This window comes from Rattus norvegicus, chromosome 6 (genome assembly GCF_021556685.1).
Source record: "Rattus norvegicus strain SHRSP/BbbUtx chromosome 6, alternate assembly SHRSP_T2T, whole genome shotgun sequence".
NCBI lineage: Eukaryota > Metazoa > Chordata > Mammalia > Rodentia > Muridae > Rattus > Rattus norvegicus.
The window spans coordinates 130,659,210-130,686,022 of NC_141539.1; the positions used below are offsets into that span (position 1 = coordinate 130,659,210).

Here is a 26,813-nt window from a genome sequence, read left to right on the forward strand (position 1 = left end):
CTGGGAAAGTCGGGAGGCCGCCTTAAACTTTCAAAAAGTAAAGTAGTAAATGCTGGCCGCCAAGATGGCCCCAGGGGTAAATGGGCTTGCCACCAAGTCTAACAACCTGAGTTCAACCCATGGGACCGGCAACATGGAGGCAAAGAACCAACTCCAACAAGTTGTCCTCTGGTAATTCCACGTGTGTGCCATGTACAAGAAATAAACATAATTTTAAGATAAAATGAGTCAACAAACTATAGGGGCACAGATTGATTTTCCTCTAATGAAAAATCACAGAGGAATGCTAACCTACGCTGTCCTTTGGAGGGAGATATGTAGTGTTTAAAATAGGAAGGCTGGCACGGGGGCAGCATCATACTGTAAAAACCTAGGCTATAAAATGCACTGATTATCGGTTGGGGATTTAGCTCAGTGATAGAGCGCTTGCCTAGTAAGTGCAGTGCATTTAGATTTAACAAGTTAGTACTTAAAACTATTTAAAACTATTTCAATACAGTCAGACTCTTCCAACAAAACAAGCGGGTTGTGGGGTTGGGGATTTAGCTCAGTGGTAGAGCGCTTGCTTAGGAAGCACAAGGCCCTGGGTTCGGTCCCCAGCTCCGGGGGGGAAAAAAATGCACTGATATACACAGAAGAGAAAGTGAAATTAAACATTAAAATATTAATCACTAGGTGTTGAGGAAGGTAATTCTCATGTTACACTCTTATTTGTTGCAATGTAAGGGGAGGATTCATACCTCAAAGTTGTAGCTTAGGGAGAGCTCATACTTAGATGTGCAAGATCCCTGCATTGAAACCCAGCACACAGGAAAAGGACAAGGAATGGATGCTGAATGTGGGTTTTCCGCCAGCTGAAAAGTTCATGCTAGTCTGTCTGCTCTGAGTATGTCCACGAAGAGAGCAGAGGCTTCGTCTTCCCCACCTCTCCTCCTGCTCTGCTGAGCCCAAGTGCTTCCCAGCCAGTCAGCTGCTGGCCCTGTGACTACCCTTGGCACCTTCTATCCAGGATGTTCAGTGCTCCCTCCAGTGTTCAGGAGCAAAACCTGCTGCTTGGTTCATATTAGGTGAACAGAGGAGGAAGCAGGTTTGGGAACTGGCCACACTGACTTCAGAACTCTCCATTTAAGTTCTTTAGGTGTAGCATTGCTGAGGCTTGCAATGATGGGAAACTTGCATAGCCACTGGGGCAGAACGGTCTTCTGGGACTTTCCAGTACTTGATAAAAGGCACCACACACACTTGGTAGTGACATGCATGTCGAGGAAAGTACTAATGGAATGATAGAACAATTGCTATAATAAAATCAATAGGCTCACGACGGCTCAGCAGTCAAGAGCACTGGCTGTTCTTGCAGAAGACTTGAGTGTTGTTCCTGATCCCCACACAGTGCCTCACAGCTCTCTGTTACTCCAGTTCCAGGGATCCAATGTCTCTTCTGGACTCTGATGGCACCAGGCAAACATGTGGCACAGATACATTCATGCAGGCAAACATGCATACACATAAAATAAATATTTAATTTCTATATATGCATGTTTACATATAACAAGTTAATGCATTTAGATTTAACAAGTTAGTATTTAAAACTATTTAAAACTATTTCAATACAGTCAGACTCTTCCAACAAAACAAGCGGGTTGTGGGGTTGGGGATTTAGCTCAGTGGTAGAGCGCTTGCTTAGGAAGCACAAGGCCCTGGGTTCAGTCCCCAGCTCCGAAAAAAAGAACCAAAAAAAAAACAAAACAAAAACAAAAAAAAAACAAGCGGGTTGTATTCATAAACCATTACAACCTTTGAAGATCAGTAAGAAAACACAATAAATGTTGTTTATAGCATCAACTTATCTGTGGAAAGGGGTGTGTGCACCATGGTACATGCATAGAGAACGGCTTGCTGGAGCCGGTTCTCTTTGGGACAGAGGGATGAAACTCATGTTCATGAACCATGTTTATGTTCCAGTTTCAGTTAGGGACAAGCTCCTGCCTCAGAGATACTGTTTCAAAAAATTAAGTGGATCCTTTTCCCTCCGAACAATCTCACCTGCAGTGTGTTATTATTGTTGGTTTATTTCAGCAGCCGCACAAGTATTCTCATTGTAGACCCAGAGCCAAACGTTCTGAATGCAAACTTCATGGTTGTGTATGAATTCCTGAGCACAAAGTGCCTCTACGCACCTTCACCAAATCCCCAGGAAAAATTCTGAAAATGCTTTAGGAAACACAATCTGGGGAGAGAAATATCAATTGAGAAAATGCCTCCACAAGAATGGCCTACAGGCATGTCTATGGGTTTTCTTTATTGATAGGAGAGGGCCTTGATCACTGTGGGCATCCTGCCTTAATCCTGAGTTGTCTAAGAAAGCAGGCTAAGCAAGCCAGTAAGCCACGTTCCTCCACGGTCTTTGCTTCAGTTCATGCCTTCTGCCCTGACTTCCCTGGATGATGGTCTACAACCTGTAAGTTGTTAACCGGAACTGAGCGTCCTACTGGAGATGTGCAGAAAGGCAGACAGTTAGAACCTGGGAAAAGCACTCTGCAGGGATAGCAGCCCCGCCCTTTAGGACTCGCCCTGGCCAGACCCTGAGCCACGCCCCCAACGGACCCTCCTTCCAGAGCTGTGCCCTATCCAGAGCCCTCCCCATAGGACACGCCCCGCCCAAAAGCGAACCACGCCCCACCCAGAGCCTGAGCCACAGCCCAGGGAGCCTGACCTTTTCAGCCTTCCAAAGCCCAGCCTCTCCTACTTAGCAACCGACAGGACTCTTTCACCTTAGCAACTACTACAGCTTCCACCATGGCTGAAGAGGAAGTTCCTGCGACGACCGAAAAAGTTCTGAAAATACAGAGGGTGTTCATAAACCATCTGGACACCTATAGCAGCGGAAACATAGGAAAGGTGAGCGGTGGTCCGAGCCAAACTGGCCCTCAACCCTCTCAGTGTGTGTCCCACACACACACTGCAAAGGCCTGCATCACTGACTGTTAGGAGCCTCCCCAGTGTAAGATTCCAATCCTAGCAGCACATCAGTGCCTCCAGGACCTGTCCCTAAGCAGGCGTGACCCATGATCCTTCCTGGAAACCCAGATGTTTGGATATAGGGGAAATGAGGCTCAAGAGAGGAAAGGGTTTACTTATACAGATCATATGGTATTAGGGGGGCATCTAGAGCAGTTACGTCATCCATAAAACATCTATCTACCTTTTTGTAAGCATCTGTTTTGTGCTAGGCACAATTTCTGACCAGGTCCCATTAAGCTTCCTTACCTCCAGGAGGGGTATGGAGATGGCTCAGCAGGAGACCTTTCCTTGAGGCACAAACAAGAGAACCTGAGGTCTGACCCCCATCATCTAGGTAGAAACTGAGCAAGTAGCAATCAGGAAGATCCTGGGAGCTTGCTAGCCCGCCAGTCAGCTGAGAGGACAAGCTCTGGCTTCAGTTAGAGATACTGTTTCAAAAAAAATTAAGTGGAGACATAAAGAGAAAGACACCCTTCTATGTCTAGTGGAGAGAGAGAGAGAGAGAGAGAGAGAGAGAGAGAGAGAGAGAGAGGGGGGGGGGGTTTTTAGGACCTGGAGAGATGGCTCAAAGCTAAGAGCACTGGCTGCTTTCCAGAGTACCCAGGTTCAATTCCCAGCACTCATATAGCAGCCCACATTGTGTGTAACTCCAATCCGAGAAGATCCGATGCTCTGAGTGTAAGGATATAGGAGAGAAAAGTGTGAGGACACCTGAGCCAGCTCTCCTCACAGCTGGATACCTATTTTTTAAAAAGATTTTGTTTATTATTATATACATGAGTACACTGTCGCTGTCTTCAGACACCAGAAGAGGTCTCCAGATCCTATTACAGATGGTTGTGAGGCACCATGTGGGTGCTGGGAATTGAACTCAGGACCTCTGGAAGAGCAGCCAGTGCTCTTAACCACTGTGCCATCTCTCCAACCCTTTAGATATGTATTTTATCCAACGTTGCTTTTCTCTTTTTCTTTCTCTCCTTTTTTCGGTTGTTTCAGTTTTGTTCTCCTGTGATCTCAGCTGTCCCGGCTCCATAATGGTTATTGGTTGTTTTTTTTTTCTTTTTAATTGACACTGGACTAAGATAGAGGTTTCACGTTACAGATTTATTAAAAAAATAAATACGTCTTAGCGCTATTATTCCAATTATTCAGTAAGAGCGGCTACTGGCCCTGTGTATCCTCGGAACACTTCAACACGGCGGTCCCAAAAGAGAAGCGCTATAAGCAAAAGTGAATGCAATCGAATTCCAGAGACTGGCATTGGACAAAAGGCAGCTGCTATGCCAGCATTCAAAAACTGAGGCTAGGGGTTGGGGATTTAGCTCAGTGGTAGAGCGCTTGCCTAGGAAGCACAAGGCCCTGGGTTCTGTCCCCAGCTCCGAAAAAAAGAAATTAAAAAAAAAAATACGAAAACTGAGGCTAGCCTGGGCTACAGAGCGAGACATTATCTATAAAAATAGTAAGGAGTAAACAGCTCATCCATTTTTAGAGGCTGGAAAACATCTCAGGGGTAGAGTGTTTGCCTAGCATGTGAGAAGCAGTGTGTTTAATACATACCATAACAGGAATAATTTATATTGATTCCAGGGCAGTGGTTAAGATCACTGACTGTGCTTCCACAGGCCCTGAGTTCAAATCCCAGCAACCATATAGTGGTTCACAACCATCTGTCATGAGATCTGACGCCCTCTTCGGGTGTGTCTGACAGCTACAGTGTACTTGTATTTAATAAATATATTGATCCCATATTAAGCTAATAAATAATGTGTTTGCATTTATTAGACCAAATAAAACATTCAGGGCTAAGGGCTGTGGTAGTGATCTTGGTCAGCACATGCATTTGATCCCCAATACTAAAATAAAACTTTAAAATTAATTTCACCGGTTTTTCATTATTCAGATGTAACCATTCGACAGCTTTGAACTAGGGTATAGCTGAGCCAGCAGGGCGCTTGCTGCCTACCAGGGCAGCAAAACAGGTTTGGTGGTGCGTGACCGTGATCCTGGCAGTCAGGAGGTGGAGGCAGGGGCATTAGGAGTTGAGGTCATCTTTGGCTACATAGCAGGTTCAAGGCCAGCCTAAAATACAGGAGCTGTCCCTTTGAGAAAGAAAGAAAGAAACATGGGGTATGAGTGGTAAAGGAGAAGCAAACTGATTTTTTGTTTTTATGTTGTTTTTGTTTGTTGTTTTGTTTAGTTGGCTGGTTAGTTTTTTGTTTTGTTTTCAGAGCTGAGAACCAAACCCAGGTCCTTGCGCTTGCTAGGCAAGCACTCTACTATTGAGCTAAATCCCCAACCCCTTTATATTATTTTTGAGACAGGATTATTCTGTGTAGCCCTGGCTTTCCTGGAACTCACTCTGTAGACCAGGCTGGCCTCAAACTCAGGGATCTGCCTGCCTCTGCCTCCTGAGAGCCGACAAAATGATTTTACATCATCTCAGGGGTTCATATATACTGCATATCTGTGCTCCAATTGAACAAGCCAAACATTTGCACCAGAGCCCAGCTCCGCCTGCTGCTAAAGCAAGCAATGTCACTAGCTATTCGATGTGCTGTCACATGTGGCCACTGTCCTGCGTTGTGGGCATCATCGTATCGACCTTGCTGTGACCACGATTCACAGGACTTTGGCTCGGTAAAGGGAAGAGTTCAGAACCATGTCTGACTGGCACAGGCTTCCCCTTGGTCAAAGCCCTGCTTAGCGCCGGGGACATGCCTGCTCTCTTGCAGTTCCTAGCTAACTGTGTCGCCGGGGCTTCACTGGAAGAGATTGGAGAAGAGGAAGAGGAAGAGGATGAGACCAAGTCAGCGGGAGCTGCTACAGAAGCTACCACCACAAAAGTGAAGGAAGGCACCTTCCAGATTGTGGGCACCTTGGCCAAGCTGGAGAGCACCAGGCCGGACTTCGCTGTGGAAACCTACTCCCATGTGAGCTCCCATGGCTTTCCCTAGGGATTGACAAGGGCAGAGAACCCCTTCAGTGCCAGCCCCTTAGCAGTGTGTTATCAGTCAGTCTCTGCCATTGCAGCCCTTCGGTTCTGTGGGCTGGCTCCGCGAGGGGACATGGGACATATCTGTTTTAAGTCATTTATATATTTGATTTTATGTACATTGGTGTTTTTTTGACTGAACGATATCTATGTGAAGGTGTTGAATCTTTTTTTTTTTTTTTTTGGTTCTTTTTTTCGGAGCTGGGGACCGAACCCAGGGCCTTGTGCTTCCTAGGCAAGCGCTCTACCACTGAGCTAAATCCCCAACCCCGAAGGTGTTGAATCTTCTGGAACAGGAGCCACAGACAGTTGTGAGCTTCGGTGTGGTGCTGGGAACTGAAATCGGGTCCTCTAGAAGAGCTCTTAACCTCTCAACCATCTCTCCAGCCGCCACCTTTTCCTTCCTTCCTTCCTTCCTTCCTTCCTTCCTTCCTTCCTTCCTTCCTTCTTCCTTCCTTCCTTCCTTTTTTCCTTCCTAAACTTCGTGTTTCACCCTTGTGCGCAAATGCAGGCATGTGCACACCATAGTGCACACGCAGAAGTCAGTGCACACGCAGAAGTCAGAAGAGGTGGTCTTTACCTTGCACTTGGTTTCGGACAGGGTTGCTTTGATGGATTTTGCTGCCTACACTAGGTGAATCGGTCCACGAGCTTCCAGGGATTCTTCCGTCTCGGCCTCCCGTCCCTCCATACTACTGCGTACTTCTCTATACACACTACTGCAAACAACTCAACATGGCTGCTTGGGATCAGAACTCAGGGCCTCACAGTTGCGCAGCAAACGCTTCACTTACTGAGCCATCCCCCCACCTCCCCCAGCCCAGGACACATCATTCTACCGTGACAGAACACCACAATGTCTCCATTCTAAATCTGGGGCCAAAGCAAAGGATTTAAATGAGGTATTCTTTTTTTTTTTTTTTTTTTGGTTCTTTTTTTTCGGAGCTGGGGACCGAACCCAGGGCCTTGCGCTTCCTAGGTAAGCGCTCTACCACTGAGCTAAATCCCCAGCCCCTAAATGAGGTATTCTTGGAAGAGATTCCTCTGGTCTTTACCTCCAAACTCACAAAAATCCCTCTGTGGAGGCCCTGTGAACGTACCTTATAGGAAAGAGGAACAGTGTGGGATAATGAGCTCTTGAGACTTGAATGCCTCGTATCTCTCTGCCTACGGAGCAGCTGTGAAGCCTTCACCTGACAAATTAGACCCTGTCCCCACGGGAGACATTTTTGTACCCCTAGAAGCAGTACTTCGTAACCTCTCTATCTACCTGGATCTCTACTCTCTGAACTCGCTGTAGGTCTCTCTGCACCCAATAACCTGTCCAGGCCTGAAGATTTAACTCATTAGGCCTACCGTGCTGACTGGTCTTTTATCAGCTTGACAGACAAACTAGAGTTGTCTGAAAGGAGGGACCCTTAACTGAGAAGATGCTGCTATGAGGTCCCAACTGTAGGGCATTTTCTTACTTAGTGATTGACAGGGGATCAGGGGAAGGGCCCAGTCTATTGTGGGTGGTTTCATCCTCGGTCCCAGTGTTTCTTCTGGGTTCTATAAGAAACCAGAATGAGAAAGCCACAGGTAGTAAACCAGTAAGTAGCGCTCCCTTCCACAACCTCTGCATCAGCTCCTGTCTCCAGGTGTCTGCTGGTTGAGTTCCTGTCCTGGCTTCCTTCATTGATGAACAGTGATGGGGAAGTGAAAGCCAAATACACCCTTTCCTCTATGACTTGTTTTTGGTCACTGTAGTTCATCGCAGCCACAGAGACCCTGACTAAGATATCTATATCATCACAAACAAAAAGCGAGAACGGTGTTAGTGAGATCTGTCCCGCAGTTGGTCCGGGTGGCTCATACCTGTACTCCCGCACTTAGGAGGTAAAAACAGAAGAATGCTACATACAAATGGGGTGCCAGCCACCATCTGAGAGCCAAATGTTCTACTATGTGATCCCATGCAGCCATCTGAAATTCAAAGATCCTGTCTTCAAATAGGTTGCAGATTGAAGTACTAGGAATTAGGAGGCCAGCATGTATGTGGTGGTTTGAATGAGAGTGGCCCCCATAGGCTCATGTATATGATGCTTGGTTCCTAGTTGGGAAGGATTAGGAGGTGTGGCCTTGTTGAAGGAGGTGTGCCACTGGGCATGCGTGGGCTTTGAGGTTGCAAAGCCCATACAAATGCAGTCTTTCTGTCTACCTCCTGCTTGTGGATCAAATATAGGCTGTCAACTACTGTTCCAGTGCCATGCCTGCCTGCCTATTTCTGTGCTCCCCATCATGGTGGACAAGCGCTATAAAATTCAGAAACTCTAAGCAAGCCCCCAACTAAATGCTTTCTTTAATTAGTTGCCTTGGTCATGGTGTCTCTTCACAGCAAGCACTAAGTAAGACAATATCCTTTCAGAGAGAAGAGACGATTCAACCCATGTTATCGGGGTCTTCCTAGAGGGTCTTTTTCTGGGATGAATGTAGAAGGGGGAGCACACAGTAGGAGCACAAGGTGAGCATCAAGGCAGAGATAGGAACTATGAATCTACAAAGCCACACAACAGCAGCCATTACCATCTGTCAAAGTAACGTTTGCACTCCTGTCATAACTGTCATCTCAGAGGCTCACTCCAACTAACCTAGGTTACTTGGTAACCTAGGCCCAGTCCTAGAAGCTTCTCACCTCATACAGACTTACCTAGAGCTAGAACATTTTCAGCCTCTGAGACTTACTGCTGAATAAGCTCACCCTTTCTAGTTCTTTCTGAACAACTCTAGGTGACTGGTTCAGCTCAGCCGTTCTGCCTCCAACTCCTCTCCAAACGGAGTCAATGTGGCTTCTCTCAGTTTCTCCTGAATTGCTCTCGTGGCCCTCCTACTAACTTTGACAATCTGTTCTAATCTTCTGGCTCCTTCTGTCTTCTTCACCTGTATCTCGTTTGCCCCTCCCCCAGCCCCCCATAGGCCCGTTCCAGTAAAACTGCCTCCTCTTTTTTTTTTTTCTCCTCATGCACTTCTCTCTTAAGTAATTTCCCTTTCCTCTCTCTTCCCATGAGAGTTGGGCATATCCCATTCTGTCAAATCTTTCTCTGATTCAGCACTTCGTCTGCCACTCAATTAGACATCACTTTCAAACATGGGTGCTTCCCTCTACAAACTACCTTCCTCATTTGGTGTGTACTAAGGGCGGGTCTGTGTTCCAGCCACAGATAGTAAAGGTGTGTGCTAAGTCTGAGCCAGCAAACAGCACAATCTCAGGGTTCACAATGTGATCAAGTGTTTCCGCAGCACTCGTCTGTCACTCCCCGGGAGCTAAAATAGAAGGGAGGAATGGATTCTTCCCTCCGGCTGTAACCAGACTTGCTTAGTACACCTTGGCCTTGGACTTTGTCCCTACATGGTAGAAATGCAATTCTGTTCTTTAAAACACCCCGTGTCTTGCACTCTGTCATAGTCACCTAGAGTAGGTGAATGCCAAAGGACCTGAAAGGACCTGGAAAAACATGTACACGCCCACACCTGTGTGCGGGACCTGGAAGGCAGTGTTGGGTGGTCTTCCTCAGGAACATTGTCTTTCTCCTCTGACACAGTCTCTAGCTGGCCTGCTGCTCACCCAGTAGGCTAGACTGGCTCATGAGGGAGCCCCAAGGACCATCCCACATCCACCTCCCCAGCTTGACCAGTGGGAGGCACCACCATCAAGGCCAGCATTGCTTTTTGTAATCTTAGGACATAACTCAGGTCTTCTTTCACACTTGCAAGGCACATGTTTTACCCACTGAGCCATCTCTCCAGCAATTCCGAAATCACCTACCCCAGGCTGTTTTCAATGATGCCTCTGTTAAATGTGAACTACACACAAAAGAGAGCCATGATTTGAGTTGAATAGAAGTAGTCCTGCAAACACTCCCCGTGGGGCTCTCCCAGGGTAGGAGTTGGGAGTGGGTGACTCCCTTGTTGTCTTGTCGATGCAGACTGTCGCATCTCTCTTCAGGGCACCTCCCGGGAGGACCTGCTCGCGCGTCTCTTGGAGTGTGACGTTGTCGTCTATAACATCACGGAGAATGCACAGCAAGTGCAGGAAGCCTTGTGGGCAGTCTCCGGTCAGTGAGTTACATGGAACATTGCTATAAAGAAGCTAGCTGGTGGGTAGAAAGCACTCAGCCTTTGAGAGTCCCAGAAGAACTAGACTGAGAAGCGCCTCAAGTTTGAAATGTGTGCTAATTGAGTGCACCAGGGGGTGGAGACCCAGGGGTCTCCTGTGATGAGTGTCTTGAGATAGGGTCTTACTGTATGGTTCCACCTCCATGATGGTTTGTATATGCGTGGCCCAGGGAGTGGCACTATTAGGAGGTGTGGCCATTGCTTCAGTCCTTCTTAAAAGGGGGAACAAAAATATTCATAGGAGGAGGTATGGAGACAAATTTTGGAGCAGAGACTGAAGGAATGGCCATTCAGAGCCTGCCCCACCTGGGGATCCAGCCCATATACATACAGCCACCAAACCCAGACAATAGTGCTGAAGCCAAGAAGTGCATGCTGACAGGAGCCTGATATAGCTGTCTCCTGAGAGGCTCTGCCAGAGTATGACAAATACAGAGGTGAATGTTGGCAGCCAACCATTGAACTGAGAACAGGGACCCCATTGGAGGAGTTAGAGAAAGGATTGAAGGAGCTGAAGGGGTTTGCAACCCCATAAGAACAATACCAACCAACCAGAGCTCCCAGGGACTAAACCACTACCCAATGAGTACACATGGATAGACCATGGCTCCAGCTGTATGTGCAGCAGAGGATGGCCTTGTTGGGCACCAATGGGAGGAGAAGCCCTTGGTCTTGCCAAGGCTGGATCCCCCAGTGTAGGGGAATGTCAGGGCGGGGAGGTGGGAAGGGGTGGGTGGTTGGAGGGGAATACCCTCATAGAAGAAGGGGGAGGAGTGATGGAATAGGGGGTACCTGGGATGAGAAACTAGGAAAGGGGATAACATTTGAAATAAAAATAATCCAATTAAAAAAAAAAGGTGTGACCCTGTTGGAGTGGGTTTGGCCTTGTTGGAGTGGGTGTGTCACTGTGGGCATGGGCTTTAAGACCCTCTTCCTAGATACCTGGAGGTCAGTATTCTGCTAGAAGCCTTCAGATGAAGATGTAGAACTCTCAGCTCCTCCTGCACCATGCCTGCCTGGATGCTGCCATGCTCCCACCGTAATGGCAATGGACTGAACCTCTGAACCTGAGCCAGCCCCACTTAGATGTTGTCCTTGTGAGAGTTGACTTGGTCATGGTGTCTGTTCACAGCAGTAAGACCCTATGACAACCTCCCAGTTTCTTTTCTGTTGCTGTGATATAACACCCAGGCAAAGCGTCTTAAGGGTGAAAAAGCTCGTTCTGGCTTAGCTCGTGGCACACTTCATCATGGTGGGACAGTCACTGTGGCAGGAGCTTGACCCCTGAAGTATCACGCGAGCCCTTCTGGACTCCTAACACTGTGTGAGAACGGCAAACACACATACACGCAGGAAAAAAACACTCGCACACATTAAATAAAAATAATTTTTAAAAATATTTTAGGGGCTGGGGATTTAGCTCAGTGGTAGAGCGCTTACCTAGGAAGCGCAAGGCCCTGGGTTCGGTCCCCAGCTCCGAAAAAAAAAAAAAGAACCAAAAAAAAATAATAAAAATATTTTAAATACCAGTGGACGACGTGAGTGAGTGCACACGAGGCCCTAATTGTTGCCTGGGGCTTCTTTTTATAGAGTTCGAGAGAGGGAGGAGTTTAGTTGCTAAAGGACATAGTGATGTTGGTTCTGTGTTTTGATTGACAGATATAAGCCCTATAACACAATGAGCATGTCTCTTCCCGTGATGCACTTGGCTTTAATCATATACATGCCCAATTATGCATAGGCCTAAGATGGTAACTAGGGAATTGTCTACAAAAGGTGACCTCGAGAGCCAGGCTGTGGCGGTGCAACCTCTAATCCCAGTGCTCAGGAGGCAGAGGCAGGCAGATCTCTGAGTCTCAGAGCAGCTGGGTCTGCAGAGTGAGTTTCAGGTCAGCCGGGACCCCACAGAGAAACTCTGTCTTGAAAACAAAAAAAAACCAAAAGCATAAAAAATAATAAAGGTCACTCTGAGGGTGCAGTATACCTCACTGTACCTGCATCCAAAGCCAGTCCAGGGTCTGTGAGATGGCCCAGCCGGGAAAGGCACTCGCCACCAAGCCTGACAACCAGAGTTGCTCAGTCCCACGAGGCTGGGTGTTTCACCTGGTCTTCTGTAGAAGCTGGAATTCTGACTGGCATAGGTTCCAACAGATGTGCTGGCAAGTGAGTACAGGCAGGCAGAGAAGAGTCTTCCTTCTGCCACTGTCCTTACGTAGGAACTCCAACAGAAGGTGTGGCCCAGATTAAAAGTATGGCCCACCACACCTGGGCCTAAGCTTTTCATGGCCACTAAGCCTCAAGATCTGGATCAAAAGCCTGTGTCTTCCAACCTCAAGATCTGGATCACAGGTGTGTCCTCCATTTCTGGATTGTGGTTCATTCCAGATATAGTCAAATTGACAACTGGAATAGCCGTCACATTCTGTCTTGAAACCCCCTCCCCCCCCCAAAAAAAAAACCATGCCTGATAGAGTTCTAAGTTGCCACTCTGCTGCTAGATGCACTGTCAGGAGAGGAGTGAGTGTAGAACATGCAGTTAAGAGGTCTGGGGCCAGTGAAAGCATTTTGGGAAGAGGATGTATGCACTGTCCAAGCCCAGTGTGCCCCAGGTTACTAAGTTGTATCCCACACTTGTCTGCCTCAGCCGATGGCCGGTGTCTGTGAATGTGAGACAGCGAATAAAGACAGACATTCAGTTGCAACAGAAAAGCATCAGATGAGGACCCCCGACCCATCCAGGCAAAGTAATCATTTCTCAAACGTGGCCCTTGCACTGGCTTTCCTGGGACTTCTCTTTTATCTCTTTAAAAAATGTGCACTTCTCTACTTGGAGGAAATGGTTTAACTAATTTCTACGACTGTGGAGTAGAAGGATTCTGTATAAGAAAATAGTCAGAGCCACTTCATTCTGTGGGCAAAGTCACCTGGCACCATGTGGGTGGGGAAAAAGGATTTAGTAAGTGGTGTGTGCGTGTGCATGTCTGTGTCTGTGCCTGTGCCTGTGCCTGCGCCTGCGTCTGCGTCTGCGTCTGCGTCTGCGCCTGCGCCTGCGCCTGCGTCTGTGTGCGTATACCCACAGAGGCCAGAAGAGGGCATCATATTCCCCCGGGACTGGAGTTACAGGCACTTGTTAGCCACTGACATATGCACCACAGGAACCCAGGGCTTCTCCAAGAATAGTACATGTTCTTAGCCAACTGCCGAGCCATCTTTCCAGACCCTGAATAAGCAAGGTGTGGTACTCAGGATGCTGAGCTGTGAGGACTAAGATCCTGAAGCCAAGCCGCCCTGCAACAAAACTGTCCAAAAAAAAAAAAAAAAAAAAAAAAGGCAGGGAAGAAGGATTAGAAAAGAAAGAAAGACTACAGCGCTGGAGATGGAGCTCAAATGACTGCCTGCCTAGCAGGGGTTCAGTCCCCAGCAGTGCACAAACCAGGCACCAGAAAATAACCCTAGCACCTGGAGGGTGCAGACAGAGTCAGAAGTCATCCTTTGCTATGTAGCTAGTTGGAGGCTAGACAAGTGGACAGGGAAAGAGAGAAACAATCCTCTGTAGCACAATCCTCTAGAGCACACGTACTTTTTGCCAACACTTCGTTATATTTTGAAATGTTGCAGAATTCGTCTCTCCCTCTCCATGTTTCGTGGGTGCTGTGGGAGGAAAGCAGACGGCATGGGAGAGAGGAATGGACTCCCGGCCTCGCCTCAAGGGGAAAATAGTTACATCCAAGGAGCGTGTCTAGGGTGGGACAGGCAGAATACGTTCAGCCTATTATAAGTGTCCCACATTTTTAGAAGGGTGACCCAGTTAGAGCCCGAGACGTGTGACACATATTCACAAAAGAGGCCAAAGTGAAGCGCAGGGGAGAGGAGAAGTTAACAGGGCAAAGTGAAGCAGAAAAGATTTCCTCAGTAGAATTAAAGACAAACTGTTAAAGACAGATTTGAAGTTGACTTAGCGTGAATGTGTGGCACAGCGTCCCGACGCTTAGTTCAGTCATGCTTCCCGGTCTGAGTGCGAGTCCCTGCTTTTCCCCAGTGAGGACGCCCACGCCAGTGTGTGATGGTGTAAGGAATCCCCTATCAACACTGAAATGTGCACCAGAACACCAGGACCCTCTGACCTCACTCTGTACCTCAGTGAGGTCATACAACAGTAAGATTATATCAGTGCCACCATAAGCCGGAACTCTGGGAGGCTCGGCACAGCCTGTGACAGACTCCTCTGTTGGTGACGGTGACACACTCACTGTCCTTCGTGCATGTCTGTTCTACACACTCACCACACCTTGTTCATAACCTGCATTTCCTCCTCACCTGTGCTTTCTACCACAGCCTTTGGGCCCCCAAGGTAGAGCCCCCAACCCACCTCACCCCACCCCAAGCTGGCTGCAGTTTAAGGGAAAGATACAACCTAATTTACCTTCACACCCAAAGCCCAGGCTAGGCAGAAATGCCCTCTGTGAAACCCAAGAAGGTCTTTACCTCTTGCAAAGTTCCCCACAGTCATTACGGGGCTCCTCACAACCACTTATAAAGCCAGCTCCAGGGAGATCCGACACCTCTGAGGACTGCTAGCCCCTGAAGTCACACAAATAAATATACCCACATCCAACACACACACACACACACACACACACACACACACACACACACACACACACACACTGGAATGAACATGTTTAAAACTAGGCAAGAAAAACCCTAACATGGATTCCAATGATTAAGTGATTTCTCTGGTTTTTTGGCCCCACAGCACTGAGTGAAGAAATCAGCCATTTTGAAAAGCGAAAGATGTTCATTTTGTTGTCGACAGTGATGACATGGGCGAGATCCAAACCCCTGGACCCTGTGAGTAGAACCCGAGCGAGCCGGGTACCCCTGCGCTCCTGAACCCCACCCCATCTCAAGCATCCAACAGAGTTCATCAGCCCAAAGTGAATCCATGTCGGGGTCTGGGAGTCGCCACACAAACCATGGGTACAGCGATCTCAGTTAAGCAAGAATAGTCTTTTGAATGCACACCCTAACACTGAGCGTTCAGGACCACGAGAAGGAAAACCTAACTGTGGCACCAGTCTGTCCTCAGGACAGGCTTTTTATAGGAAAAACCAGGTTCATAAGTTCAGAGGCAAGCCGTGGAGTGGTACACCATTTTTGGCTAACTAGACAAAGTACCATCAGCCAACCTTTAAGGTGGTTTATCCTGAGTGAAGTAAGAAGGGTGGTGGACAGGTGGTGATCAGGGAAGTCTCAGAGCATTGAGGAAACGGTACAAGTGAGTCGACCATAACATTTTGGCATAGTAGTAACAGTCTTCAGTGTCGGTTGAAGTGACAACTATGAACTTAATTTCACCTTGTGGGTAACATGGAGTCTGAGTACAAAATGGCTGCAGTTATGTTAAAAGGAGCCGGCCTCACACCACCAAGGCTTGGTGAGGCTTCTGTATGTGTTGTTCTGTTGTTTCACTCTCTGTGACAGCATCTCGCGTAGTCCAGGCTGCCTCAGACTCACTATGTAGCCATGGATGGCTGTAACTTCAGATCCTCCCACATCTATACCCAAAGAGCTGGGTATAGAGGCACTCGTGGCCATATTTAGATTTTATGATGTGCTAAAGATCAAACCCAGGGCTGGACAAACACTCTGCCACCCAGCTGCATTCCCAGCTTAGGCCACCAGGAAGTTCAAATTGCCTCCCCACAGACAGTGCCACCACCTAACAACGCTTTGGTCAAGGCCTGATCATACAGGTGATAAGGATCCAAGAAGGTTATCTCATTGGCTACTTTGTCATTGCCGTGACAGATCATCTGACAAAAGCAAGGGGTAGAGGGTGGGGGGTAGGTTTGTTTGTTTTTGAGATATGGTCTCCCTATGTACCCTACCTCACTCTGTAGACTAATCTGGCCCTAAACTTACAGAGATCTGTCTGTCTCTGCTTCCCTAGTGCCGGGTTATCTTGTCTCACTGAAGGGATTTGGGTCACCTTGGAGGAGAAGGTGTGACCGAGGGAGAGGTGGCCGGTCACACCAAGCCTGCCTGACACTCAGCTCCTGTTTCATTCAGTCAGGGATTGCAGGCTGGTGGCTCCTCCCTCCTCGGGTAGTTCTCAGACAGGCCCGTCCAGCAGTGTCTCTTCTAGGTGACTCTAAATGTGGACGACCCGACAGTGAAGATGACCTTTACGGTTAGTCATAAAGGAGCTGCTGATGACAGCGCAGTGCATTCCCCGAGTGTCTGGGTGACACCGGTGGACGTAAGACCACCATGAGCACAGCACAGCAAACACGCGCCCATTGGTCACACATTGGTCACAGCGGCTACATCGTGACTAAAGGCGTGCCTTCTTCCAGCGCTGCTGCCTCAGAGACTTGTGGCTGTGTGACAGCCTCCCACTCAGTGGAGAATCACCCTAGCATCTCTTCAAGACTCATCAGGCGGTACGATCAGAGTGACGAGGACATTATAGTGTTCAACACACACCTGCCCCAGGGAAAAGACCGAAAACTCAATCCAAATTATAATCACTAAGTTTATTGATACTGCTAGGGGACTGGTGATCTCTGAGCCAGATTAGAGATTGCCATGTGAAGTGGGCTGAGGGAAGAGGGAAGGACTTTTTTTAAATTTATTTATTTATTCTATATAAGTCCACTGTAGCTGTCTTCAGACACAAGAAGAGGACATCAGACCCCATTACAGATGGTTGTGAGCCACCATGTGGTTGCTGGGATTTGAACTCAGGACCTCTGGAAGAGCAGTCAGTGCCCTTAACCACTGAGCCATCTCTCCAGCCCCGAGGGAAGGACTTTTAAGGGCAAAAACCACAAGAAAACCTTGAGTATCTGCACAAGCAAGCCAAGAGCCATTGTGTGCTACCAAGATTAGGATGTCATGGTAACCTCAGAACAGCCATTGAATGTCTACATAAGCAGGTCACAGAAGCAAATGAAGAAACAAGCAGTCATAATGTAACAAAGCAGATGGTATGGCTGTGTCTGGGGGGTTGGGGGGGAGTGTCATTCTGTCCAGGTTACTGGGAACATGGCTTCCGGGGACTTGAAGCTGAGACAAATGGTTATTAGATGCATGACTAGTATAAAATGAAGTTTCCTTAGCCGTTGAGACAAAGCAAATGGTGTGCGGGATCTCCCACACACCGGCATTGACATTGCTTCTCAGCTCTCCAAAGCGATACATTATTGATTACAAGATGCATTTTCCTAGCCATTTCCAGCCACGTTGAATCCGGGACTCTGGTCCTTACGCAGCAGGCACCTACACTTACTGAACCATCTTGCTAGTCCCTGTTTGTTTTTAAAGTCTAGCTATGTTCTGAGGGTGAGCAAAGAACGCAGAGAAGATGCTAACGCAGCCAGACTCTCAGAACAAGGGTGACTGACAGGTTCTAGTTGTCACAAATAATAACTAGCTAGCCCGGAGCCCACACAAGTTCCAGGCAGGTGGAAAACAGTAAGCGATTTGAATAGTCATCGGCAACCTTGGCTCAGTGGCACGCAATGAAAGCTTCACCGGAAGCTGAGGCAGCTACACCGGAAACTGAGGCAGCCGGACCACCTCAGTACAGGAAGAGTTCAGCTCCAGCCTGGACAGCAGAGACCCTTGCATAAAGAATAAATCAGTAAAACAATTCAACCATAGGAAGAAGGTCCAGTTAACAGAGTCATCAGATTTCACTTAAAAATAAATAAGCCGGCTGGAGACATGGCTCAGCAATTAAGAGCATTGACCGCTTCCAGAGGTCCTGCGTTCAATTCCCAGCAACCACAGGGGGGCTCACAACCACCTGTAGTGGGATCTGATGCCCTCTTCTGGTATGTCAGCTACAGTGTACTCATATGCATAAAATAATTCTTTAAAGACAAACACATTTTAAAATAAACAAGCCAGGCAGTGGTGGCACATATCTTTGATCCCAGCACACCGGAGGCCAGCAGACCTCTGAGTTCCAGGACACCCTGCTCTACCCAGCAACTTCCAGGACAGCTAGAGTTACACAGAGACCCTGTCTCAAGAAACCAGTAATCATCATCATCATCATCATCATCATCATCATCATCATCATTATCATCATCATCATCAAGCAAGAGCAAAGCCACACCAAGTGAGCGCAGTTGTTGCCACATCTGTTCAGGAACCGAATGAATTTTCAGAAATGCTGACACCTTTTCCTACATAACAAGGAAAGGGTACAATGCCAGATGGAGAGGAACTGGAGCATCTGTCAGTAAAGGAAATGATCACTTCTTCAGCGGCAAGGAACTAGCCCTCCCCACCCTCCCCACGCCCTGCTGCCCCCCCCCACTCTATTCCCCCAACCCCACCCCCATACCTCCACCCCCACCCCCTGCCAGTGAAAGGTGGCCTTAAAGCAAACAAGCTCTGGGCACACTCTGGAGTCAGCAGGGAGAGGGTTATTTCAAGCCTAAGAATTCTGGGCTAGCCCACGCACATGGTGAGACCTTGTCCCTGCTTCATGGGGTTTTGTTGACATTTCTCTCGTTTTGTGTTTTAATGTAAAATACACTCATGTGCTGCTGTCAATGTAATGAAATTTAAGGACTAAAGGAGAATAGCCCCAAACACCAGTAGCAAAGGTTCACAGCGCAGAGCCTGGTCTCTGTCTCTCCAGGAACCTAAAGGCAGAAACTGAACTGACAGCCCTGACTGGTTTTCAATGACAGGCTTCCATGCAGTTGGCTGGGCAGAGACTGTCCCCTTTCTTTAGTGAAAATCCACGGCCAGGGTACCTTGCAGTCCACCTTGTAGTCTGCAGACACCGGGACTGGCAATGGGGTAAAGCTAGAACAGTCATATCCGGCAGTCGGGTCATGTTAGCCAGGGCCGAGAAGCTCCTAGGCTCCTGTACCCTAGATGGCATCCACAGCAGGCAGCAGCCACCCAGCAGTTTTCCTGGTCTGGGAGCCTGGCAACTAAACCTTGGGCTAGAAAGATGGGTGCTTCTAGAACATTCTCTTTCCAGTCTGGGTGTGAGTTTGATTGCTAAGGTTAGCAAATAAAAGTGCGTACAAGAGCGGTCAGCTCAGTTTAAACTTCCGATAAGTAGTGACTAAGTTTCAACACAAATATTCTTTCGGGGTACACGATTCATTTGTCTATCTCATTGTCCCATTTATTTCTTCTTTTTTTTTTTTTTTGGTTCTTTTTTTTCGGAGCTGGGGACCGAACCCAGGGCCTTGCGCTTCCTAGGTAAGCACTCTACCACTGAGCTAAATCCCCAGCCCCCCATTTATTTCTTCTTAATCTAGCAATCCATGTGCTATGGGTTGGACACATGGATGTAAAAGAACAGCCAATTGTGTGATATGTAATTTGTCCAGGATATGCCATTTCTGCAAAATGGTGGAGTAGCTACAGTTTCCCTCACAAACTAATTTTCTGTCTTTCTGCTAAGAGAATCCCTGGTACTGGGGTTGTCCCAGCCCACTCCCACCCACCCACCCATCCATCCACCCACCCACCCACCCACCCACCCATCAGCCAGTTTCCCAGCCAAGTTCTTTTTTTTTTTTTTTTTTTTTTGGTTCTTTTTTTCCGGAGCTGGGGACCAAACCCAGGGCCTTGCGCTTCCTAGGCAAGCGCTCTACCACTGAGCTAAATCCCCAACCCCTCCCAGCCAAGTTCTTAATGCATCATCCAAAGTGTACCACCAGCCCAATCTAGTAATCGTATCCAAGGCAACTTTCTAGCTCCAGGCTCAGCTGTCAGCTTCCCCAACCATGAAAACTTCTGGATGCCTATTGCTGGCTGTGGATTCCACCGAGGGATGGGTTTATCTTCGCTGCCAATCAAAACGTTAAAGGGGAAGAAAGAAGAGTTCCTAGAAATCTCAGAGTCCCAACAGAGCCATCATGTGACACCTGGGAAATGGGACTCCCTATTGGGGCTCGTTAGGACGGTGTCTCACTTTAAAAGAAAAACCCTCGGGGCGGGCAGGCGGTAAGCCTCAGAGCTGCCAGAAATGGAAGAACTATAAAGAAAAGGATCAAAGCCAGGCTGCTGGAGCTGAGGCGGCGAGGGCAGCTGCCTGGCGGTGAGTGAGGGGAAGAGTCTTAGAAACTCAGTACGGAAGGCTAAGCAGCGATTGAGGAGCTTCGAAAGCAGCCATAAGTTCCTAGAGGTGACACCTAGGTCCTTGACCTGTCCCATTGGATTAAGGAGGTGCGCTGGCCAGTCTTACGTCAACTCGACACACAAACTAAAGTCATCTGGAAAGAGGGAGCCTCGGATGAGAAGTTGCCGCTGTACGATCCAGCGGTACGGTATTTTCTTAGTGGTTGGTGGACGAGGGCCCAGCCCACTGTGGGTGGGCCAATGGTCCCGGGTTCTATGTTTCTGGACAAGCCTGCTAGCTGCACCCCTTCATGGCCTCTGCATCAGGTTTCTGCCGTTTGAAATCCTTCCCTGACTTCCTTCGATGATGAACAGCAATATGGAAGTATAAGACAAATAAACCCTTTGTCCCCAACTTGTTTCTTTTTGTAATCATGCTGTTCTGTCTTAGCAATAGAAGCCTTCGGGGTAGGGGGAGAGAATCTATCGCCACCTAGTGGTGGGCTCCATTCCTTACCTTCTCCCTTCCTTCCTATTTGTCGTCCACCTCAACAACCCTGTTAAAATGTAATTCAGATTGTGCAACAGGCCCGCTTAAAAGGCGTCAGCCCCGGCTGGGGCACGGCTCAGTGGGCAGAGGTGCTCGCAGAGGCTCCCCACTCTGAGTCCCCAGAACCCCATTAAAGTCAGTCACATAGTGTGAGTGGTTGTCATCGCAGAGCTCCCGTGTGGACAAGGATGTCCCTGGAGGCTTGAGGACCAGTCGGCTGGGATGCTGGCTAACCAGAAACCAAAGAGGCCCTTTCTCTAACAAGGTGGACGGTGAGGACTGACACCCACGGTTGTCTTTTAGCCTGCACTCGAAGGCCATGGCACCTGCATGTCCACACCCTCAGGTGAATATTTACACACCACCCACCTGTCTCGGTCACCTACACTCCTCAGCATGGCCCACAGCCCTGAGCCTCCGCGTGCTGCCTTCTTCATCATCTTCCAGTTCCCACCACGGCTCCTGACATCTGGAGCAGGACCTCACGTAGCCCAAAATGGCTTGAATTCACCCTGCAGCCCAGGATGGCTCTGAGTCCCTGATCCTCCTGTCTACGCCTCTCCGGTGCTGAGCCCACACCTTCTCTTTTCTCTTCTTCCATTTTATAATCCACTCCAAATCCAGGCCCGGCTGAGTAGACTGGGATAGGATCTCATTTCCTTCACTGCAGCCTATATTTTCCCCACAGAAGCCATTTTTAAAGTTAAGAGCATATCCTCCACTATGCTGGAGCTGCCTGTGAGGCTCTCTCCTCTTTTTTAGAAAGATTTACTTATTTATTACATGTAAGTTCACTGTCGCTGTCTTCAGACACACCAGAAGAGGGCATCAGATCCCATTACAGATGGTTGTGAGCCACCATGTGGTTGCTGGCATTTGAACTCAGGACCTCTGGAAGAGCAGTCAGTGCTCTTAACCACTGAGCCATCTCTCCAGCCCATCCTCTTTTTTAAAATATTTATCTTGTTTATATGAATACACTGTAGCTGTCTTCAGACACACCAGAAGAGAGCATCATATCCCATTACAGATGGTTGTGAGATATCATGTATTTTCTGGGAATTGAACTCAGGACATCTGGAAAAGCAGTCAGTACTCTTAACCATGGAGACATTTTTCCAGCCCAAGAATCTCTCTTCTTAACTGAGCAAATTTGCAGATATGATATACTGGCATAAATACTGTCATTTTTGGGCTAGGGAGATGGCTCAGCTGTTAAAGTGTTTGGACAACAGAAGATACCTACACATGTATACCTGCCAACACACACACACACACACACACACACACACACACACACACACAAATGCACAAAGAAGGGGAAAACCACTTTGCCATTCATATTTACACGCCACACCCTTCTTGCATTGTTAGTTGTTGTTTTTTTTTCTTAAGATTTATTTATTTATTTATTAAGCACACTGTAGCTGTCTTCAGACACACCAGAAAAGGGCATCGGGTCTCATTACAGATGGTTGTGAGCCACCATGTGGTTGCTGGGATTTGAACTCAGGACCTCTGAAAGAGCAGTCAGTGCTCTTAACCTCTGAGCCATCTCTCCAGCCCGCATTGTTAGTTTTAATCTGTTGTTTCCAGATAGGGTTTCTTGTGTGGTCCTGGCTGTCCTGGAACTCACTCTGTAGACCAGGCTAGCCTAGAACTCAGAGATCTACCAGCCTGACCAAGCCAGCTCAGTCAGTCAACAGGTTCTCCAGTGTAGGAGCAAGGATTAAAAGGAAAAAGACAACTAGATAAGACTGTAGCATGACCCCATCCAGTTCTGAGGCTAAGGCAGGTTTTTTTTTTTTTCCTAATCTGCTTTTATACCATTTTAATTACATGCAAATAAAGTCATTTCTAGGTTAAGGAACAAGCAAGACAATAAATACAAATAGTCAAGGAACAAGCAAGTCAATAAAAAGCCGGGTGATCAATGTTTCTAGGGGCTTATCAGGATGACCAAGATACCTGAGCCTACTTTCCCGTCCTAACCCAAAGTCAGATTCTTGCCTGAGGCCTGCTTCTTTGTTCTAACCTACTTCCTTGTCCTGACCCAATGTCAAATTCCTGCCAAGCAGCCCTGAAAGCTTTCCACACCAGCCTCTGCCTCCCAAGTACTTTTTTAAAGTTCCTGAATGCCCGTGACCATGGGTAAATTTCACCCTCAATTCATCATACAATAAATGTATTGTTTCTTTTCTATGGTTTGAGAGCAGGTCTCACTATATACCCCTTACTGGCCTAGAACTCAGATCTGCCTACCTCTGCCTTCTGAGTCCCGAGAGGAAGGCATGTGCACCACTCCCTACCCATGTCTCTGGTAATAATCCACCTCTCATCTTGAACTGGTGCCTTTCTCAGTTTACAGTCACAGCTATACCCAAGTCCCAGGGACCCTAAAGACTATGAGGAGCCAATTCTGATGCAAACACACAAGGGTCTTTATTACAACAAGCCTGTGAGCCAGGGCTCTTGCCTCACCATAGCAGGGGGTCAGAAGTGAGAGCCTTAAGTCTAGGGTGCAGGGTATTTATTGTAGTTACAGCAAACTTGGGGGGGGTTTCCATGAGGGTCAGCAAGTTAATATTTTAAAAACTGTATTTCTGGAGTAATCTTCAGGAACCAAACATGGGGGCAAAACCAGCTGACAGACAAGATGGCTAGGTTATCTGTTTCTGCAGGATGTCTTAGGTAATCTATATGTATCTTGACCCTGCTGTTGTAGTGAAGGGTTAAAATTTCTAAAAGTTAGTCATGAACAAAGTCTGGCTATGCCTAAAAGAATTTGAGATAGGGCTCCAAGGACACTGGCCATCTGGAGCTACCCCTGGAGCTACCTCCCTTCTCTTCCCCTTCCCTTCCTTCACTCCCTAATATGAGTCATCCCTTTGCTGAGCGAGATAAGCCACCTTGCCCATATTGCTAAGATGCTAGAATGCTTTGTTAACACAATTCCGCGCAGAAAAGAAAAAAAAATAACTGTACACCCTTTGTACTAGCCAATTATGTGTATCCACACAAAAACCCCTGGTTTTCCCTATATAAGCCCCTGCCTAGAGAGGCTCGGGGCTTGACTCAATCTCCTGTGTGGGATATGTGTCAGCCCGAGATCTCGTAAATAAAACTGCCTCTTGCTGATTACATCAAGACCGGCTACTCGTGTTTCCTGGGGGTACCCCAACCCGTGACTAGAGCGAGAGTCTCCCCAAGTTTGGGGGTCTTTCAGTAGCGTGACTGGCTATTGCTTGTCATAGGATGTTTGCTCAAGTGGAACTTTGTGCACTCTCAAAGGCAGAGTTGGTTGGGCTTCACAACAGCACAGCTTAGAAGTTTCACACACCCTGGTTACTGCAGTCACAGAAGGAAGATCTGGTTCCTAGGGTCTCCAGGAACCAGATCTGTAAATATAAATTCAGAGCAGGTAGTTTATTGATATAAAATGGGCACGCTAGGGGTTGGGGATTTAGCTCAGTGGTAGAGTGCTTGCCTAGCAAGCGCAAGGCCCTGGGTTCGGTACCCAGCTCCGAAAAAAAGAAAGAAAAAAAAAAATGGGCACGCTGTCCCATGCCTATAATCCCAGCCTGAGGAGGCAGAAATTTGCTAAACCTGAAATTTGCAAGGAGAAACACACACCAAATTCACGATTGTCCAATTAAAGCAAGCTTTATTAAATGCTTTATTAAATACTGACAAGGAAGAGGGACAATGGCTAGGTTCATACCTAGGACCCCCAAAGAATGGTGATGAATTATTTTAGTGGGGTGCTCACAGGCTATACCTGCCACCATCCAGTCAGGGACAAGCGTGCATCCTGCCTATTATGTGACTGAGTACATCCTGTGCAGTTGGGGCAACCAACCTTGTTTACTGAAGGGAAAACACGTGACTTGATATTTTACCTGAGCAGCAGCCTCCAGCATCCCAGGATGTTACCTGTCCTTGGGCAAGCCCAGCTTACAGGTTATCCTTAGCTTTGATGGAGGCAGGGAGAGCTAAAGTTCAGCATCAACTTCCTTTGAGTACTTACCAAATGCAAGGCCGGCCTGGGCAACCCGATACCCTACGTCAAAACGAACAAGACAAAACAAACAAAAAGCAAACATTTTGGTTAGTATACACAGAGCTTCAGTTTGGTCTTGGAGCTTACAGCCAGCAGTCTTTCTAACATTCAACATGCAACCTGCAGCTGCAAGAAAGACTGATTTCTGTGTATTGCCCCAAAGCTAGATCCTATCTGCTACCCAGAGCCTGTTGCCGCCTCCATGGTTCCCTTTGGTGGCTGCAGCCCAACCTGTACAATCAAGGACCCTGCCGGTCTTGCTCTCATTGGTTTTGAGGTCACATCAAAGTGAATCTCCTGGTCACCCCAAACCACAGCCCAGACATGAAGAACAAGTCCTGCCCCACACAGCTCTGGAAGCACAGCGTTTTGTTGTCTTTTAGAGAATCATTTTTATCTCAATCAGCACATAGGGATTGCACGTGTCCACGGGGTACGTTTCAATGAGTTCTGTAGAGTTCTTGTTAAGTCCAGCAATGTAAATATCTGTCACTTCCTTATGTGGACTGTTGGAGGTCCTCTGAGCCAGCTACTGGGAGATTCTCGGAACTTGCATCGAGCCGGAAGGAACAGCTCCTTGAACGGTGCAGCCTCCCTTGGCTCTGGGGTACTAGCTTTGCACCTTGTGTCTCCCCTAGGATGATAGCGAGGTTCCCTTCACCGAAGAGGATTATCGGCGAAGGAAACATCACCCCAACTTCCAGGACCACATCAACGCCGAAAAACTAGTCCTCAAGTTTGGAAAGAATGTAAGTCTGGACACAGAGACCACTGTGGGAAGGGGTCTTCGTGAGGTGGTGGACCTGGGCAATTCTCGCCTCTGCATACTCAGCCCTGATCCCTTCTCAGACTGCTTTTGCATGGCAAGGGTGCATTACTACAACAGTGTGAACACCATGGTTTATTTCCTCGTACACCCCCACGGGGGTGAGCTTTGGCTCAAGCAGTATTCTATCCTTAGGGAGTTCCTGGCCCAGATTAGGATCCAGCCCACTGACCTAAAAGCCCTATGTTGGGCCCCGGCTAAACTCAGGCTCTCTTTCATCCAGAGGTCTCGGCAAATAACTCAGTAGGGATGGGAAGGAAGGGACTACACACCCGTGGTTCCACAAGTCTGGGATACAGGAAGGAGGTCTAGACCAGTTTGGTCACTCTAGGATAGGGACTGATAGGGTAGAGTGGGGCTGGAGAGATGGCTCAGTGGTTAGGAGCACAGACCCAAGTTCAGTTTGTGGTTGAGATGGACCTAAGTTTAGTCAGCAGTAGCCATGGAGGCCCCAGCTCCAGGGGGTCTGATACCGCTTGCATCTGGACTCATATGCACCCACCCCGAATAATTTTTTTTTTTGGTTCTTTTTTTTCGGAGCTGGGGACCGAACCCAGGGCCTTGCGCTTCCTTGCGCTTCCTAGGCAAGCGCTCTACCACTGAGCTAAATCCCCAACCCCCACCCCGCATAATTAAAAATAAGTCTTTAGCCAGGTGGTCATGGTGCATGCCTTTAATCTCAGCACTTGGGAGGCAGAGGCAGATCTCTGAGTTCGAGGCTAACCTGGTCTACAGAGCAAGTTTCAAGACAGCCAGGGATACACAAAAACTGTCTCAAAAAAAAAAAAAAAAAAAACAAACCCAAAATACGTATATAAATATTTTTTTTAAAAAAAGAGGAAAATATAGGTGTGGGATAGACTAAGTGACAGGCAGCCTTGTGTGGCAAGGAGTCCCCAGCACCCAGCACTAAAGAAAAGTTACTATTGCAGCAACAATTTGTCATCTGTCAAATGACAGATGTATGGTGACTTCTACCAAAATAGATTATCGAGCGGCCTGTAGTACGTAAATAGTAACTGAGAGGCAAATCAGGGCCGGCTGAACAGCCTACCCTGGGAGGTGCTGACCATTCCTCCTGCCGTGCTCAGATTCACATGTGTCCTCT

The 26,813-nt window shown here is 47.8% G+C and overlaps 1 protein-coding gene across 7 annotated transcripts in view; it reads left to right on the forward strand.

Annotated features, from left to right (window-relative positions):
- The first annotated feature begins 2,568 nt into the window (after positions 1-2,568).
- Positions 2,569-26,813, forward strand: part of Ak7 (adenylate kinase 7) — a 69,090-nt gene continuing 44,845 nt past the window's right edge. For 3 of the 7 annotated variants that reach the window (XM_087553476.1, XM_087553477.1, XM_087553478.1), the window contains exons 1-5: positions 2,569-2,898; positions 5,754-5,951; positions 9,999-10,107; positions 14,925-15,019; positions 25,518-25,628. In XM_087553476.1, coding sequence (XP_087409602.1) covers positions 2,797-2,898; positions 5,754-5,951; positions 9,999-10,107; positions 14,925-15,019; positions 25,518-25,628 — 615 coding nt within the window. In that variant the 5' untranslated portion in view covers positions 2,569-2,796. 7 annotated transcript variants of the gene reach the window in all.